At 44.6% G+C, this 13,398-nt stretch overlaps 1 protein-coding gene across 1 annotated transcript; it reads left to right on the forward strand.

Moving 5' to 3' along the window:
- The first annotated feature begins 7,904 nt into the window (after window positions 1-7,904).
- Window positions 7,905-12,148, forward strand: VPREB3 (V-set pre-B cell surrogate light chain 3). Its single transcript, XM_069620292.1, has 2 exons — window positions 7,905-8,034; window positions 11,844-12,148. The coding sequence occupies exons 1-2, from the start codon at window positions 7,905-7,907 to the stop codon at window positions 12,146-12,148; spliced, it is 435 nt and encodes a 144-aa protein (XP_069476393.1).
- The last annotated feature ends 1,250 nt before the right edge of the window (window positions 12,149-13,398 follow it).

Raw genomic sequence — 13,398 nt, forward strand, 5'->3', positions numbered from 1 at the left:
GATGCGTGCGGGATGGTGGCCATGCCTTCGGCTACAATTCCATAAGCATGGAATGTGATAGCTTTGAGTACTGTATACAATTGGTTGGGTTCCATTTGCAGTTACCCCAATTACCAGCAGAATACTCTTGGGCCCTTCAAACTCTCGGGCACAAGAACGGAGGACTCAGCCATGGGGCAAAGTTACTGTTGTTTATTAGCAAATAAAAATAACAGGGATCACACCAGAAACATAATGTTCGTCTGGAGCTCTCAACTTCCAAGCATTTGTCACCCGGTTTTATCCCTGTGTGGAGTCACTAATCTGAGCTTCATCCCGAAAATCCTACTAGACATTAATATTTGTCAGTTTGGGTAAAGATACATAGAGACATTATATAGTTTGGGTTTCTGATTGGTTATCCATATCCAGTGACTCCTCCTAAAACCACCTCTGTCACACCCATCTACAATGTTGCAGGCTAACCGAGATACTATTGGCCCATGCAGCAAGTTATATCCCAATGAGAACAACGAACTTGGATTGGGCAGAACTTGTCCGTCCTCCCAACACTGGGACCTGGACAATTCTCAGAATGAATATACCTCTTCAAGGTAATGAGAAAGAACATGGAGGCATGGAGCGCTCCTAAATGTTGCTATTCTCTAATCACCTTGGCCAGTGCGAGTGCAGTCAGTTAACAAATCATTGGCAACACCTGTAGCTTCTTCTCTCTGGTTCTCTGGGAATATTTTTCTCCACATGGGTCATGTGTGTCTAGACCACGAAATGAATCTCTCCATTGTAATTATCAGCATTTTAGCTGACCTTCTGCTGATTTCTCACTATCTTGGTGTCTTTTCATGGGTCTCTTTGAGGTTACAGTAATATACAAAAATAGCAACTTTCAAAGACATGTGATAATATGGACCAGATATATAGATGATGTACTGTTGATCTGGAAGGTGAATTGACAGCAGCTTGAGAGATTCATCAATGAAATCAACACCAACACCTTTGGCCTTCTATTTACTGGTTCACATGATGAAAAGGAGATACATTTTCTAAATTTAAAGAGCTATGTATCTGGAAATGAATGAAATACTCATAATTTTAGCAAACCAACTGAGGTGAACTCAACTTTATATGCAAAAAGCTGTCACCATGACGTAGTGATATGATATGATATGGCATTTATAAAGCACATATACACAAGTGTTTCAAGGCGCGAAGTGATACATAACATACCAGTCAGTGAATTGACAAGGGCAAGAAGAAACTGTAAAGTGCAAAAGATTTTACCAAAGAGGGTAATCACGAATTAGCATATAGGCAGCACTAATCAAAGAGAAAACAATGGATAGAAAAGATATATTGCGACAAATAGACAATGAGGTAGAAATTGAGACACAGAGACTAAAAAAGTAAAATTCATACCAAAATATTTCCAGAACCATTTCAAGATAGGGGAGATCCTTAAAAAGATTTCAAGCGAGAACAGACATTCAGTCCATAATTTCTATCAAGCTCTATGACAGAAGGGCTAACTATGTGGTTGAACCCAATAGACATGGTTTCCATAAATGTGGGACTTGCACTATGTGTACATTTCCGCACGAAGCGAAAGATACATTCACTGACTCAAATAGTACATCATTATCTGTTAAGGACTTAATTAACTGTAAAACGCCATATATAGTTTAAACATTAATCTGTGTTTTTGACAAGATATACTTTGGTAGTACTATCAGGCTATTCAAAACCAGGGTAAGGGAACATATCTCATCCATTAGTAGCCAGGACCCCAGACTACCTTTCGCAGCACCTGGCAAAGGAATCACTAGATGGAGAGTAAACACAAGATTAGATGTATTGGTCTAAAAATAATTATAATGAGAAAGAGAGGGGGAAACAAGGAACGCTTCTGGAGGCCAACAGAAGCCAGAATGGTTTGCCCCTTTTGAGCAACTGAAATTGGCTTGAATGTTGAACACGAAATGAGTTAATTTTTATAAAATATAATTGCTCTCTAATTTGAGTCCAGGAAATGAATGACGATGCATAACATGAGCGTTATATTCCTATAATAAATCACCACGTTATATAGTCCTAATTTATTAATGCTTAATATAATTCCTAATCAAATATAATCTGGAGTTCAAACCACTTACGTACTCATGAGGGAGTGTTATGAAAATTGTGGTTACTTTCATTCTACCTAAATGGGATGAGAACTCAAAATATATTAAAATTGTTTTTTAGAACACCAAATCGCTTCCAATAACAAGACAATCGATATACAGTCACGGGAGTGACTAAATGCACTCCTGTTCTCTAAGCAGGATGGCAGGAGGAAACCCAGTCCAAAATGGTATAATCGAATTAGTGGGCAGGGCTTTCAGCCATGTGAGAGTATTTATTTTAATTCAAAATGGCGCATTTCTTAGGATGGAACACGGCTTCAAGAGGAACTAAGCTTCCACATCTCAGGTTAGACAAGGGTTCACTGGAAATTTTGGTTGGGAAAAATGAACTACAGCATTGCTTTCAAGAGCTAATTCAAATATTGAGTTAATAATAAGGTGTTCTTATTAACCTGTGGGTAGTGGGAGGAGGAGCCACACACTTGAGAATGTACCACCAATGATTTTAAGTAAATCTCATGCTACTGGGAGGTTTAAAAATAAACAAAGTAATGGAGAATACTGTCCATGCAGGGAATACATTACATTTTTAGTCAATAGAAATGTGATAATGCAATAAGCCAAAAATGAGATACCAGAGTGACAAACAAGAGTATTGAGCAGCTTAATAATAAGACTTGGTGTAGACTCCAACAATGTTTCGAAGTGAAGCGCAAGACATAATTAAGTCTTAACAAGGATTGAAGGAATCATGAAGCTCAATTTATGATGTTTATGTTGTAGAGAAGGGATAACCCAGAATTGAAGCCACTTCTGAGAACTATTTAAGTATTTGAAACGAGTTTAGACCTATTAGGGCGAGTACAACCGCTTGAGTATCGTTTCTAAAGGACCCACTGATGGGGTGGTGAATGTTTCAAAAACTGAATCGGTTTTCTTTTAAACTGATAACTATTATTTTAGATTTAATCTTGTGCTGTATTTATACTTTTTTCTTTTTTTTTCTTGCACCTTGTAATCCTACCCTAAACCAACCCCCTTTTTTCTGTCAACCATACTTAACCACTCTTACATACAGAATGATCCAGCACATGTCTGGTTTTGAGAAAGGCCATGGAGCTAAACACGTGTAAACTAAAGGACATATTTGAAATAAAGGCACCTGGCACAGTTTGTGGAGTAGCAATTGATTTCTCACTATCTCGGTAGCTGGAATTGTTCTGCTCTCACCTTGTCCTTAGCTGGGTGTCCTATTTTAGCTTGCCTCGAGTTGCGGCAATCGTGTCAGTTTGTCTGTGTTTCTCGAGTTTTCATCTACTTCCTATTTCGTCTCAGAGGCCTAAAACTTCCATAGTGGGCCTTATGGCTTCCTTATACTAATGGCCCTCAAGCATGTGCAAGCTAAACATATGAGTATTTTCCGTCTTGTGGTTTCAGGTTTGGCGAAAGACATGAATATAGAAATATATGTATACATTCGTCCTCTACCTACATTGGTCATAAGCATGTACTTCGTGCCTATATGCAGTAACCTAGTGTATGTTTGTGTAGCTTCATGAATGGATGAATATGTAATTCATGTACAAGTGCGGCTACATCGTGATATCAACAGTGATGTCATTGACTTCTAATTTTCTAGTCAGTCGACCTGATCGATTGATGTCATCTCCATGTCATCCAATTAATTGATTGGGTATGGTCTGAATGGTTGTTTGAGAGACTATTGCTTTGCACCCCTGAGATACATTGATTACAGTGGGACAGGGCTTGGGATCGAGGTACACCTGTCATTCCTCTGCCTTCGTGTCAAGAGCCGTGTGGATACTCAAACATTGCTCTACCGGAACAGAGGACACTGTGTCAGTTGTGTTTTAGTGCATTCTTTGACGTTCTGTCTCCTTGTCTCCTTCAGTCTCTTCGCCGATCAGTACCTTCATCTCTAAAGTCTTCTTAGTCATTTTTCTGCATTGTGCTATTATTATCCCGATGACTTAAAGTGTTAGTTACACTAATATTAATGCAGCTGCTAAGACTTTCAATCCACTGGCCATACCTGTTGGCATTCATGAGAATACATATGTCAGTCAGCCTTCGTCCTTCCCTATCATTTTAGCTTCAGCTTTCAACTTTGTGTGTACTTCAGAAAGCCTGGTGATGGCTTCTGTCAGAGTGCCATTATCTTTATCATTTGGAGGAAGAAATGTACAGAAAGATGAACTGATCTCGGTGTAAATGCCTTCATCATTGCTTTGAGGAGGTCCAGAACGTATCTGTTCTGGAGGGCCATCAGCCTCACTACTCTCAGCTCTTCCTTGATGGTGTTGAATCCTTTGACGGTTGAGTTTATTGTTTGCATCAGCTCCCATCATGTTATTTGGAGCCATTTGGCATTTGTGCTTGTCTGTACTGCCGGAATGATAGATGCGAAGAACATTTAAGTTCTGGTGAACAGTCTATGCTCTGGTGGAATCACATCTAATCCCTTTTCTATGTCTGATGAGGACATAGTTCCCTCTGCTCACTCTTGTCAGTTCTGCAGACCTCTTCCTTCTTCTGTTGTTGTCTACCTCAGGAAACCCTTCAATTTGTATGTTTCAAACTAAAAACAAAATAATAGCAAAAGAAACTTTTAACAGTTTAAGCAAACAAGAAAACAGAAATCCATCAATTCCAAATACAAAAACAGTTTGTTTCCTTATTTCGATCAAAATTAATACCAACAGACAAGGAATCAAAAAAACATCACAAAGATTTCAGACTTCAATCGCAAGAGATCAATTCCAAATCCATGGTTTCCATCAATTGACCAGTCCTCAGACCCCTTCAGAATTCAAGCCCATTATTGAGGGCAAGATTTGCCCTATTTTTTGTCCCATTAATAGCCAATCCCAATGATCTTCCAGGGTCAGACATCCCTCCAGATAGTTTCCCATAAAATGTACTCTTTCCACCTGGAGTGCCTCATATTCCATTGCAATGTGAAACAATGATTCCACCTGATCAACATTCTTGCAGAAGCGACAAACGTTATTCACCACCCCTCCCTGATGCCGTTCACTGTTGGAGGCGGACTCACACTACCTGGGATTGTAGACTTTCACTATGAAGCCTCATTCTAATTTAGCAGCACGACGCGGCAAGTGGCTTTAAGTGGTTTGCTATGGGGAGATTATGATGTGCAAGCGACAGCGTATTTTCACACTTCCCATTGTTGGAGGTGGCCTCACACTACCTGCGATTAAAGACTTCACTATTAAGCCTCATTCCACCATGGCAGCACGGCGTAGCAAGTGGCTGTAAAGTGGTTTGCTCTGATCTGCAGGGGTCGGATGTGATAGGGGTGGATTTCCAGTCCACTCCACCCATAAAGACATGATCTTGGGTGCTGCAATTGATACTTTATGTCTTCCTCTTTTGTTCTTCAACAAGTGAGTGCCTTGCTTTTGTGTTTGTTTAAAGCCTTGTGCATGATGCCAGCAATTAACAAGAAATATCAACTGTGCAGCTCCGTCTGTGTTGCTTGTAAGCGCGCAGCTGCAAAAAATCTTAGAAGGAAACGCAAAAAATCCAAATTGCAAACTAAACCAGGGGCTGCAGCGACTAATGCTCTCCAGTGTGACCCGAGGGCCAGGAGTGGTTGAGACAATCACTGCTACATTGGAGAACTTATCTGAATGGTCTGACCTGGTCAGAATGGTACAAAGTGTTTTTCCCTCATTCCCTGCACACAGCTCGTCTTTCTCTTCACCTGATTCCTCTGATGAGGGACATGATGCTAACACTGAGATCATGGCGCTGTTCAAAGCAATTCTTGCTCTTTGTAATAACTTGTTTAAAGAACAGCAGATCATTAAACAGGGCCTCATATGTTTGGTCGATAGCGTTTTGGAAGGTAGTAACGCCGCGTACGCCCCGGTTACTGAGGAACCAGAAGATCATTAAGCTTGGGCTGACAATGCTTTGCCGTTTTCAATCATAAGCGTGCGTGATACCCATCCTGACGTAGAGGAAAATATAAATGATATTTGTAATATCCGTCCATTGGATGGCAAGCCCACCAAGCGATTAAGCCATGCACAACGTAAACGAAGGAAAGAGAAAGAGTGGAGATTGGTGATCCCTGCTAATAGTATAACTAATAGGAATAAGAAAGTGTCCAGGCCTTTTCCTATTTCGTTAGCTGCTCCCTCCCCCCCTGACCTGGAGTGCCGAGAAGCTGCTGATCGGTTTGATATCATTTCTGCTGATGATTTACCCATAGCCTCTGCGGGCTTCTCTCGTCATGCTCCATCTACAGTTTTGGAACCGTGGCTTAACGAGACATCTGCTGACTTGGTGCAGGTCACGCAACCATCACGGCCGGGTTCCTCTGGATGCCTTATCCTGTTGAAGCTTATAAAGAAACTGATAAACAGCCTGAAACCGTGCATATACCCTCCATGTCACTGCCCAGCTATTGGCATTGTACTCTTCAAGAGCAATGGGTACTAAATACTTGGCAAAGTCCACCATAATTATGAAAGCCAGGCGTCCTTACTTAGCCCTTTTGTACATCGCCATAATATCCTGTCTATTTCGTTGGTGTGTCTCCTTGCAAGTGGTGGCCACTCATGTCCTTGTGTGGGTAGAAATCCTGCAATCTGCAAGTGAGGTCAACTGGGCAATGGTGCATTTGGTCTCACCTGTCATTGCTGAGCTGATTATGACTCACTCTCACAAACCTGTTAATAGGGGCTATTATGTTGAAAGAAATCAGCTCCACATTGGCAAGGGGAATACCAAGCAGCCTGGAACCTTCCGGGCTCTCCGGGCAATGCTACCTCATCTGATATTGACATGCTTGCTCGGAGGCTCCTTGCGTGTATATATTCTATTAACAATAACCAGGCTGGCACTCCCCGGCGAGTAGCGGAAAGTGTCTTTGATGCAGTTGCATGACGTCAGAGGGAGAATAAGAGAAAACTGATATTATCATGGAGCACTCAAGGTTTTGGCTCTTTCACCCGAGACATGAAGGGGATGCCGAGCTATTGGCAAGCGACTTACAGGATATCTGGATGATCGACAGATATTGCCTTGATGGTACCAGATCTTTCAGAGACTCGCCAAACAGAATAGCCTGGGAAGGCCACCCACAAGATTGGTTATTGGGGTGAAGAATTGTTTCCTTGCAATGGGATTTAAACTTGGGTTACAAAGTGAAAATGTGATGGCAGTGGTTATAAATGTTGACGTAATTTCAATTTCCCATCAAATACTGTTAATCAACATATATAACCCCAAGGTGAGATTTCAACTGCAATGATCATTGCAAATGTGGAAGCACTATTGGATGAAGGGCTATTCGCTTACCCTATAGGCATTTGTTTAATTGTGGGTGATTTTAACTTTCAAAGTGTTTGGTTGCATTCAGCACATGATGGATAGTAACAGACTGATGTTCAACTTCACTAATACTGAAGTCCCCCTGTGTGGAGTGGCAAGGCTTAGAAAAAACTACAAATTCTGGCCATACAAGTTGAGGACATTTGCTGAACTCAAACGAAAAGTTAGAAACTTGGATTTTTTTTATTGTTGCTAATCTTTCATGAGGCCACAGATAAAAGCCGTCCCAAAGGCTCAGCTAGCTAAAGAGCTTGTTCCTGCTTGCCTTTAGTGGTCAACACATATTATATCATCGACTGTAATACAATATATAACTGCTTAACAACACATGCTATAATGTGACAGCAACTCATCCGGAATGCTGCTGCTCATCCGGAATGCTGTGGCTCATCTGGAATGCTGCGGCTCATCCGGAATGCTGCAGATCATCTGGAATGCTGCGGCTCATCTGGAATGCTGCGGCTCATCCGGAATGCTACAGCTCATCTGGAATACTGCGGCTCATCCCGAATGCTGACGCTCATCGGTAATGCTGCCGCTCATCCGGAATGCTGACGCTCATCGGTAATGCTGCCGCTCATCCGGAATGCTGCTGCTCATCCGAAATGCTGCAAGTCATCCGGAATGCTGCAGCTCATCAAGAATTCTGCGGCTCATCCATAATGCAATGCTGCAGCTCATCTGGAATGCTGCCGCTCATTTGGAATGCTGCCACTCATCTGGAATGCTGTGGTTCATGCGGGAATGCTGCGGCTCATCTGGAATGCTGCTGCTCATCCAGAGCTGCAGCTCATCCGGAATGCTGCAGCTCATTTGGTGCCAGGTGAAGTATGCATCCCCCCCCATCTCGGCCAGGTGAAGTATGCATCTCTCCCCCCCGTCTCAGCCAGGTGAAGTATGCATCTCTCCCCACCCATCTCAGCCAGGTGAAGTGTGCATCTCTCCCCCAATCACCTACCCACATCGCATTTCCAGGAGGCTGACATGCAACTCACCGAGAAGCCAGGATCTCGGCCCTGCATGTCACTACATGTAGCGTGGTATCGTGGAGTTCCGCATGACCATTGAATCATGGGCTGATCCGGGGTATCGGGCACAACAATGTGTGATGATCTTGTTTGAATCACATATCATTTGCACGTTAATGGAGTGGTATAACTTGTGGTTGCGGTATGCTACCTCCATGGCATGTGGGACCACCAATTCCACATGGGTGCAGTCGATGCCGCCAATGCAACCAGGGAGGCCGGCCAGTGAATAGAAACCAACTTTGGTGTTTGAGATCTCCTGGGCTGTACGTGGTAAGAAAATGTGGTTGCCTGTGTGCTTCAGGAGGGCATCAAGCACTTGGTTCAGCGTACGTGAAAATAAGGGTTGTGATATGCCATGCAGGTGCCCCACTGTGTGCTGGTAGCTGCCAGTGGCCAGGAAGTGAAGCACAGACACTACCTTCAGTAGGGGTGGGATGGCGATGCGTATTTCAATCAGGCTGACAATGTCGTCATGTATCATGTCCATAATGGTGTTGATGGTGTTGATGGTGTCCCAGTCCAGACGGTACAGGGTGTGGATCTGCTCAGGGGTTAGTTTATATGGACTGGCTCTGATGCAAGGGATTGGGGCCTGCCTGCGTGCTACCACTGGCTGCACTGGTGGGGCATGCTAGGCCTGCCTGACCCTCATTCTCCTCCTGCGTCTCCTCAGTGCTGCCTGTTGTTGTTGTTGTTGTCGTTGTAGTAGCAGGAGTTGCACTGCAATCATGTCCTCCAGCCCCAGCATTTCTAATAGTATGGGAATCATTTTGGTGTGTGACTGGGTGTGGGAAGGGGTGGGGTGTGCTCCTTTTGTGCTGGGCCAGTCTTTATTTGATCCACCTGTGGTGATTGTGTGCACCTGTGGCAGTTGGGAACACTGCACATGGCCGTTTATGGATGGTCCACGATGCCGGTATTTGCTCCATGGCGGTAAGGTACTTTTCGGCCTTTAGTAGGCTGTTATTTATTTGCACGGCCGCCTGACTTGTGATGTTCTCCTGTTTACGCCATGCCGGTATTGCTGACATGACGGGTCGCGTGCCCGCGCCCAATCCGCTATTAGAGGCACTGTTAGGTACGGTGCTGCTAACAGCGGATTGGCGGGTCTTGATCCCATGGAGCGGTAAACGATGCAGGTAATCCTTTACCGGCATCGTTGTTCACTTACCCCCTGGGTCGTAATGAGGCCCTATATGTTCAAATCCACTTGCCTAACACAGAAGGCATTAGAGGAACTGGACCAACATTTGTAGAGGACATGTTTGGTTTACATCAACTAGTCATATATATATGTTTTTTCGAAAAGTCTTTACTGCCTTTACGTTTTCGAAATTTGACACATAAGGTAAGGGGGCGTGCCTCTCCTGTGCAGGCCACCTTTTCTATGGAATTCTCTTCCAGCACACTGAAGCTCCTGGAGCTCTGAAAGGCACTGTACGAGATCAAATTGCATTTAGGAAACACCTAAAATTCAACCTGTTCTCTAAGCCTTGTATCTGAGTGTGCTTTGCCCTGTTCCCAAGGCTTCTGTCTGCTAGCGCCAAGAGGCCTTTTACAAGGTGGTAGATTGGAGCTTTGTATCAAATTGCTGTTACCTACTTCGATAGCCAGGAGAGGAATGGGCCGCTGCGCTCTGCTAAGAATGGTCTTGCTGGAGCGCCGATCCCTGGAGGCCCGAGGCCCACGCACCCGAAGGCGATGAAGCGCTCTGCCCATGACTACAATTCGTCCTGTCACACGGTTTAAACGGGCATCTCGGGAGACGCGGTGGTAAATGCACTGAACAACTGAGTTACACTCTGCATTGAAAAAGTTGTCCTTGGATCTGCAGGTCAGCCTGAGCCCGAAGGGTGAAACTGTCCAAAGGGTTCTCAAGGCTCGCACTTTTAAACAAAAAAAGACAACAAAAAAAAAAATTAGGTCAAATTGGAAAAGGTGAAATATTTTCGATCAAGTAGCCCGAAAGCGCTGAGAAGGATTGCAGGGGAGAAATACTATCACAGACTTATTTATTTTCCAAATCTATAGCCATTCTTATAGTCTTAAAATGCACTTTCATTATAGGCAAAGCAGCCAGACTCCAACAATGGGGGGCATAGAACATTATTCTACATCTAGCTCCGCCCCCTTGACGCCGCCCTCATCACTCTGAAAATCACCACTCTGATCCCCCTCCACCTCCCACTCCAAGCGTAAATGTTGGTTGCGGTTCCCGCAGTAAAGTTTCTCCAATTCCAGCACCCGATACAACCAGTCATTGGACTCATTACGAGCATGGTGTAGCTGTGCTTGTATGGCGCTCGCTACCGGCACCGTCTCCCGCGATTGGGCAATAACCGGCCCAGTACAAGATGAAGGGGCCGGTAGTTGCCCATTCGCGGGATGCAGTAATGCCGGGCTCCCATTCCCTATTCTGCCCCATAGGGCACAATCGGGATGGGGAGCATAATTGCACCGGCACAGTTGATAACGTGCCGGTGCAATCACGAGTTCTGCTCGCGGGTGCCCCACAGCCCGTCAGGTAAGACCAGGTGGGCTGTCAGGAACCCGCGCGCAGAGCTCGTAATGCGGCGGCCCGGTATGAACTGTGCCGGTGCCTTACTATCCTGTAAGTCACTTGCCACTATTGTAATGAGACCCATTGGGTGTAAAATAATGAGAAGGTGCACATGAGCTTACACCACTCTATTCATGTTCTTTCTGATGTCACTGGAGAGGACACACCACATGTGGGGAGGTATGTGTTAAGCGCCGTACCCGAGTCACCTGCAAGTCCTGGAATATGTACTGGAGTTGCGAGACTTCTGGAAGAGCCACGTATAGACGGTCCCGCCTGTTCTGTGTGGCAGCAGCTCACGGACAACCTTATGCTCAGCACAGGGGTGGGTAATGTGACTGGCTGACGAAAGTTACCTTACATAACCACTAGAGGGCAGACGAACTCATACATTATTCGGATGTATAGCAGCGCCACAGGGAAAAGATGAAGGCCTGAAGGGAGTTTGCGTTCACCTGTGATTTTTGAACCGATTTGCATACGGGGAGGGTGTGGGGCGAGCTTCAGGCATGCAGGGCTTTAAGTTAGAGTTGAAGGATCCCACCGAGAGATCAGTCTGCACAAGGAAGCAAAGATCAGCTACCCCCTGCACCATGTCCTGGGCTCCTCTCCTTGTCGTGCTGTGCGCACTCTGTGCCGGTAAGGAACACGTATGAAGGAAACTTGCCTTTAATGGTTTTATGAACTCGTATAATCTTTAAAGCTTTCATGAATTCGCTCAACGTGTCTTGCATTTCCTTGTAGCTTCCGTGGCGCAGTATGTGCTGACCCAGTCGCCCGCAGTCTCCGTGGCCAATGGGCAGAAGGCCGAACTCACCTGCTCCGGAAGCAATATTGGCAGCAATCATGTGTACTGGTACCAGCAGAAGCTTGGCAGTGCCCCAAAACTCATGATACACTATAGTAGCACGAGACCTTCCGGGATCCCAGAGAGATTCTCTGGCGCCAACTCTGGCAACACGGCCACATTAACCATCGCCGGTGCCCTGGCCGAGGACGAGGCTGATTATTACTGTAAAGTCTGGGACAGCAACAATGCTGCACAGTGACACCGGGCAATGGGGAAGTGAGACAAAAACCACTCCCGGGGGGTCACAGAACACTTTCACTAATATCTACCCTCCAATAACCACTGCCGAGAGCCGAGGCGTAGACTTTGGTGTGTTCCCCTCTCAATGCACCAGTAGTATGGTGCACCAAATCACTGGTCCTCCTTTATGACATCAGTTGTCAGTGCATTGAAACAGGTGGACATAAAACACGGGCTGGAAATAAGATTATTGTTAATTAGTATTCTTGGTATTACTATAATAAGTATTTATTTATTTCATTTTATGTATTTGCATTTTTAAAGCGATCACACAGCCTGGGGGCATCGAGGCGCTGTTACAGAATATTTTTGTTTTGTTGGTGTTGTCTTAGTTGCATATTTATAACGCACTTAAATACCCAGAGGTCTAATCACGGACCCGGGGATCGAACCTGTGTTGCCTCGTGTCGTCTTGCTTCCAAGGAGAGCGCGTTGCACCTTAGCTATCCTCCCGGGACATGCGACTACTAATTATTATTATTATTGTTATTATTATTATTATTATTATAATTATAATTAGTGTTACTATTATTGTTATACTAATAATAATAATAATAATAATAATAATAATCATAATAATAATAATGCTTCCATCCCGAACTCAAAAGTCACCTGGAACCTGCTAATATTTCATTACCCAAATCAGTGATCACAATAAAATATGGTACAGTCTCAGAATTCAAGGTGTTATTCTTTTGGCTTCGCTGTTGAGGGGATGCACCTGCCTGATGTGGGAACCCCAAAAACCTTTCTGAGGTAAAAATCAGCACTAATACTGTATCCCGCCTCGTTACCGCACCGACCAACTACGAGTTTGACAGAAAGATGGAGGATGCACCTCCAGCTAAGAGCTCTAGGTAAATCCACCTCCTTTCCACCAAAAAAACGCCAATTATGGCAGAATAACAGGCAGCAGAAAATCTGCTGAAATTCCCCATGGAGTCCTATGGACTCCAATTAATGGTGATAAGTGCGGGACAAGTGTGCAGTGAAGCAGGCGGTTATTGTGCTGTGCTTTCTGTGTTTTGGAATGCGTGTTCTGCCCCCCGTTTCTAGTGCCTGGGAGCTTGGTTGTCGGCATCAGCTGACTGGGCGGACCATAAAATCTTGCCGCAGGGCAAAGCATGCGTGATAAGTGCGGGACAAGGTTGCAGTGAAGCAGTTTGCAGTTCATGAGGATGCGACTGCAGTAAAGTTCCCCAGGACCGA

This window comes from Ambystoma mexicanum, chromosome 10 (genome assembly GCF_040938575.1).
Source record: "Ambystoma mexicanum isolate Mex_15411 chromosome 10, UKY_AmexF1_1, whole genome shotgun sequence".
NCBI classification, from domain to species: Eukaryota; Metazoa; Chordata; class Amphibia; order Caudata; family Ambystomatidae; genus Ambystoma; species Ambystoma mexicanum.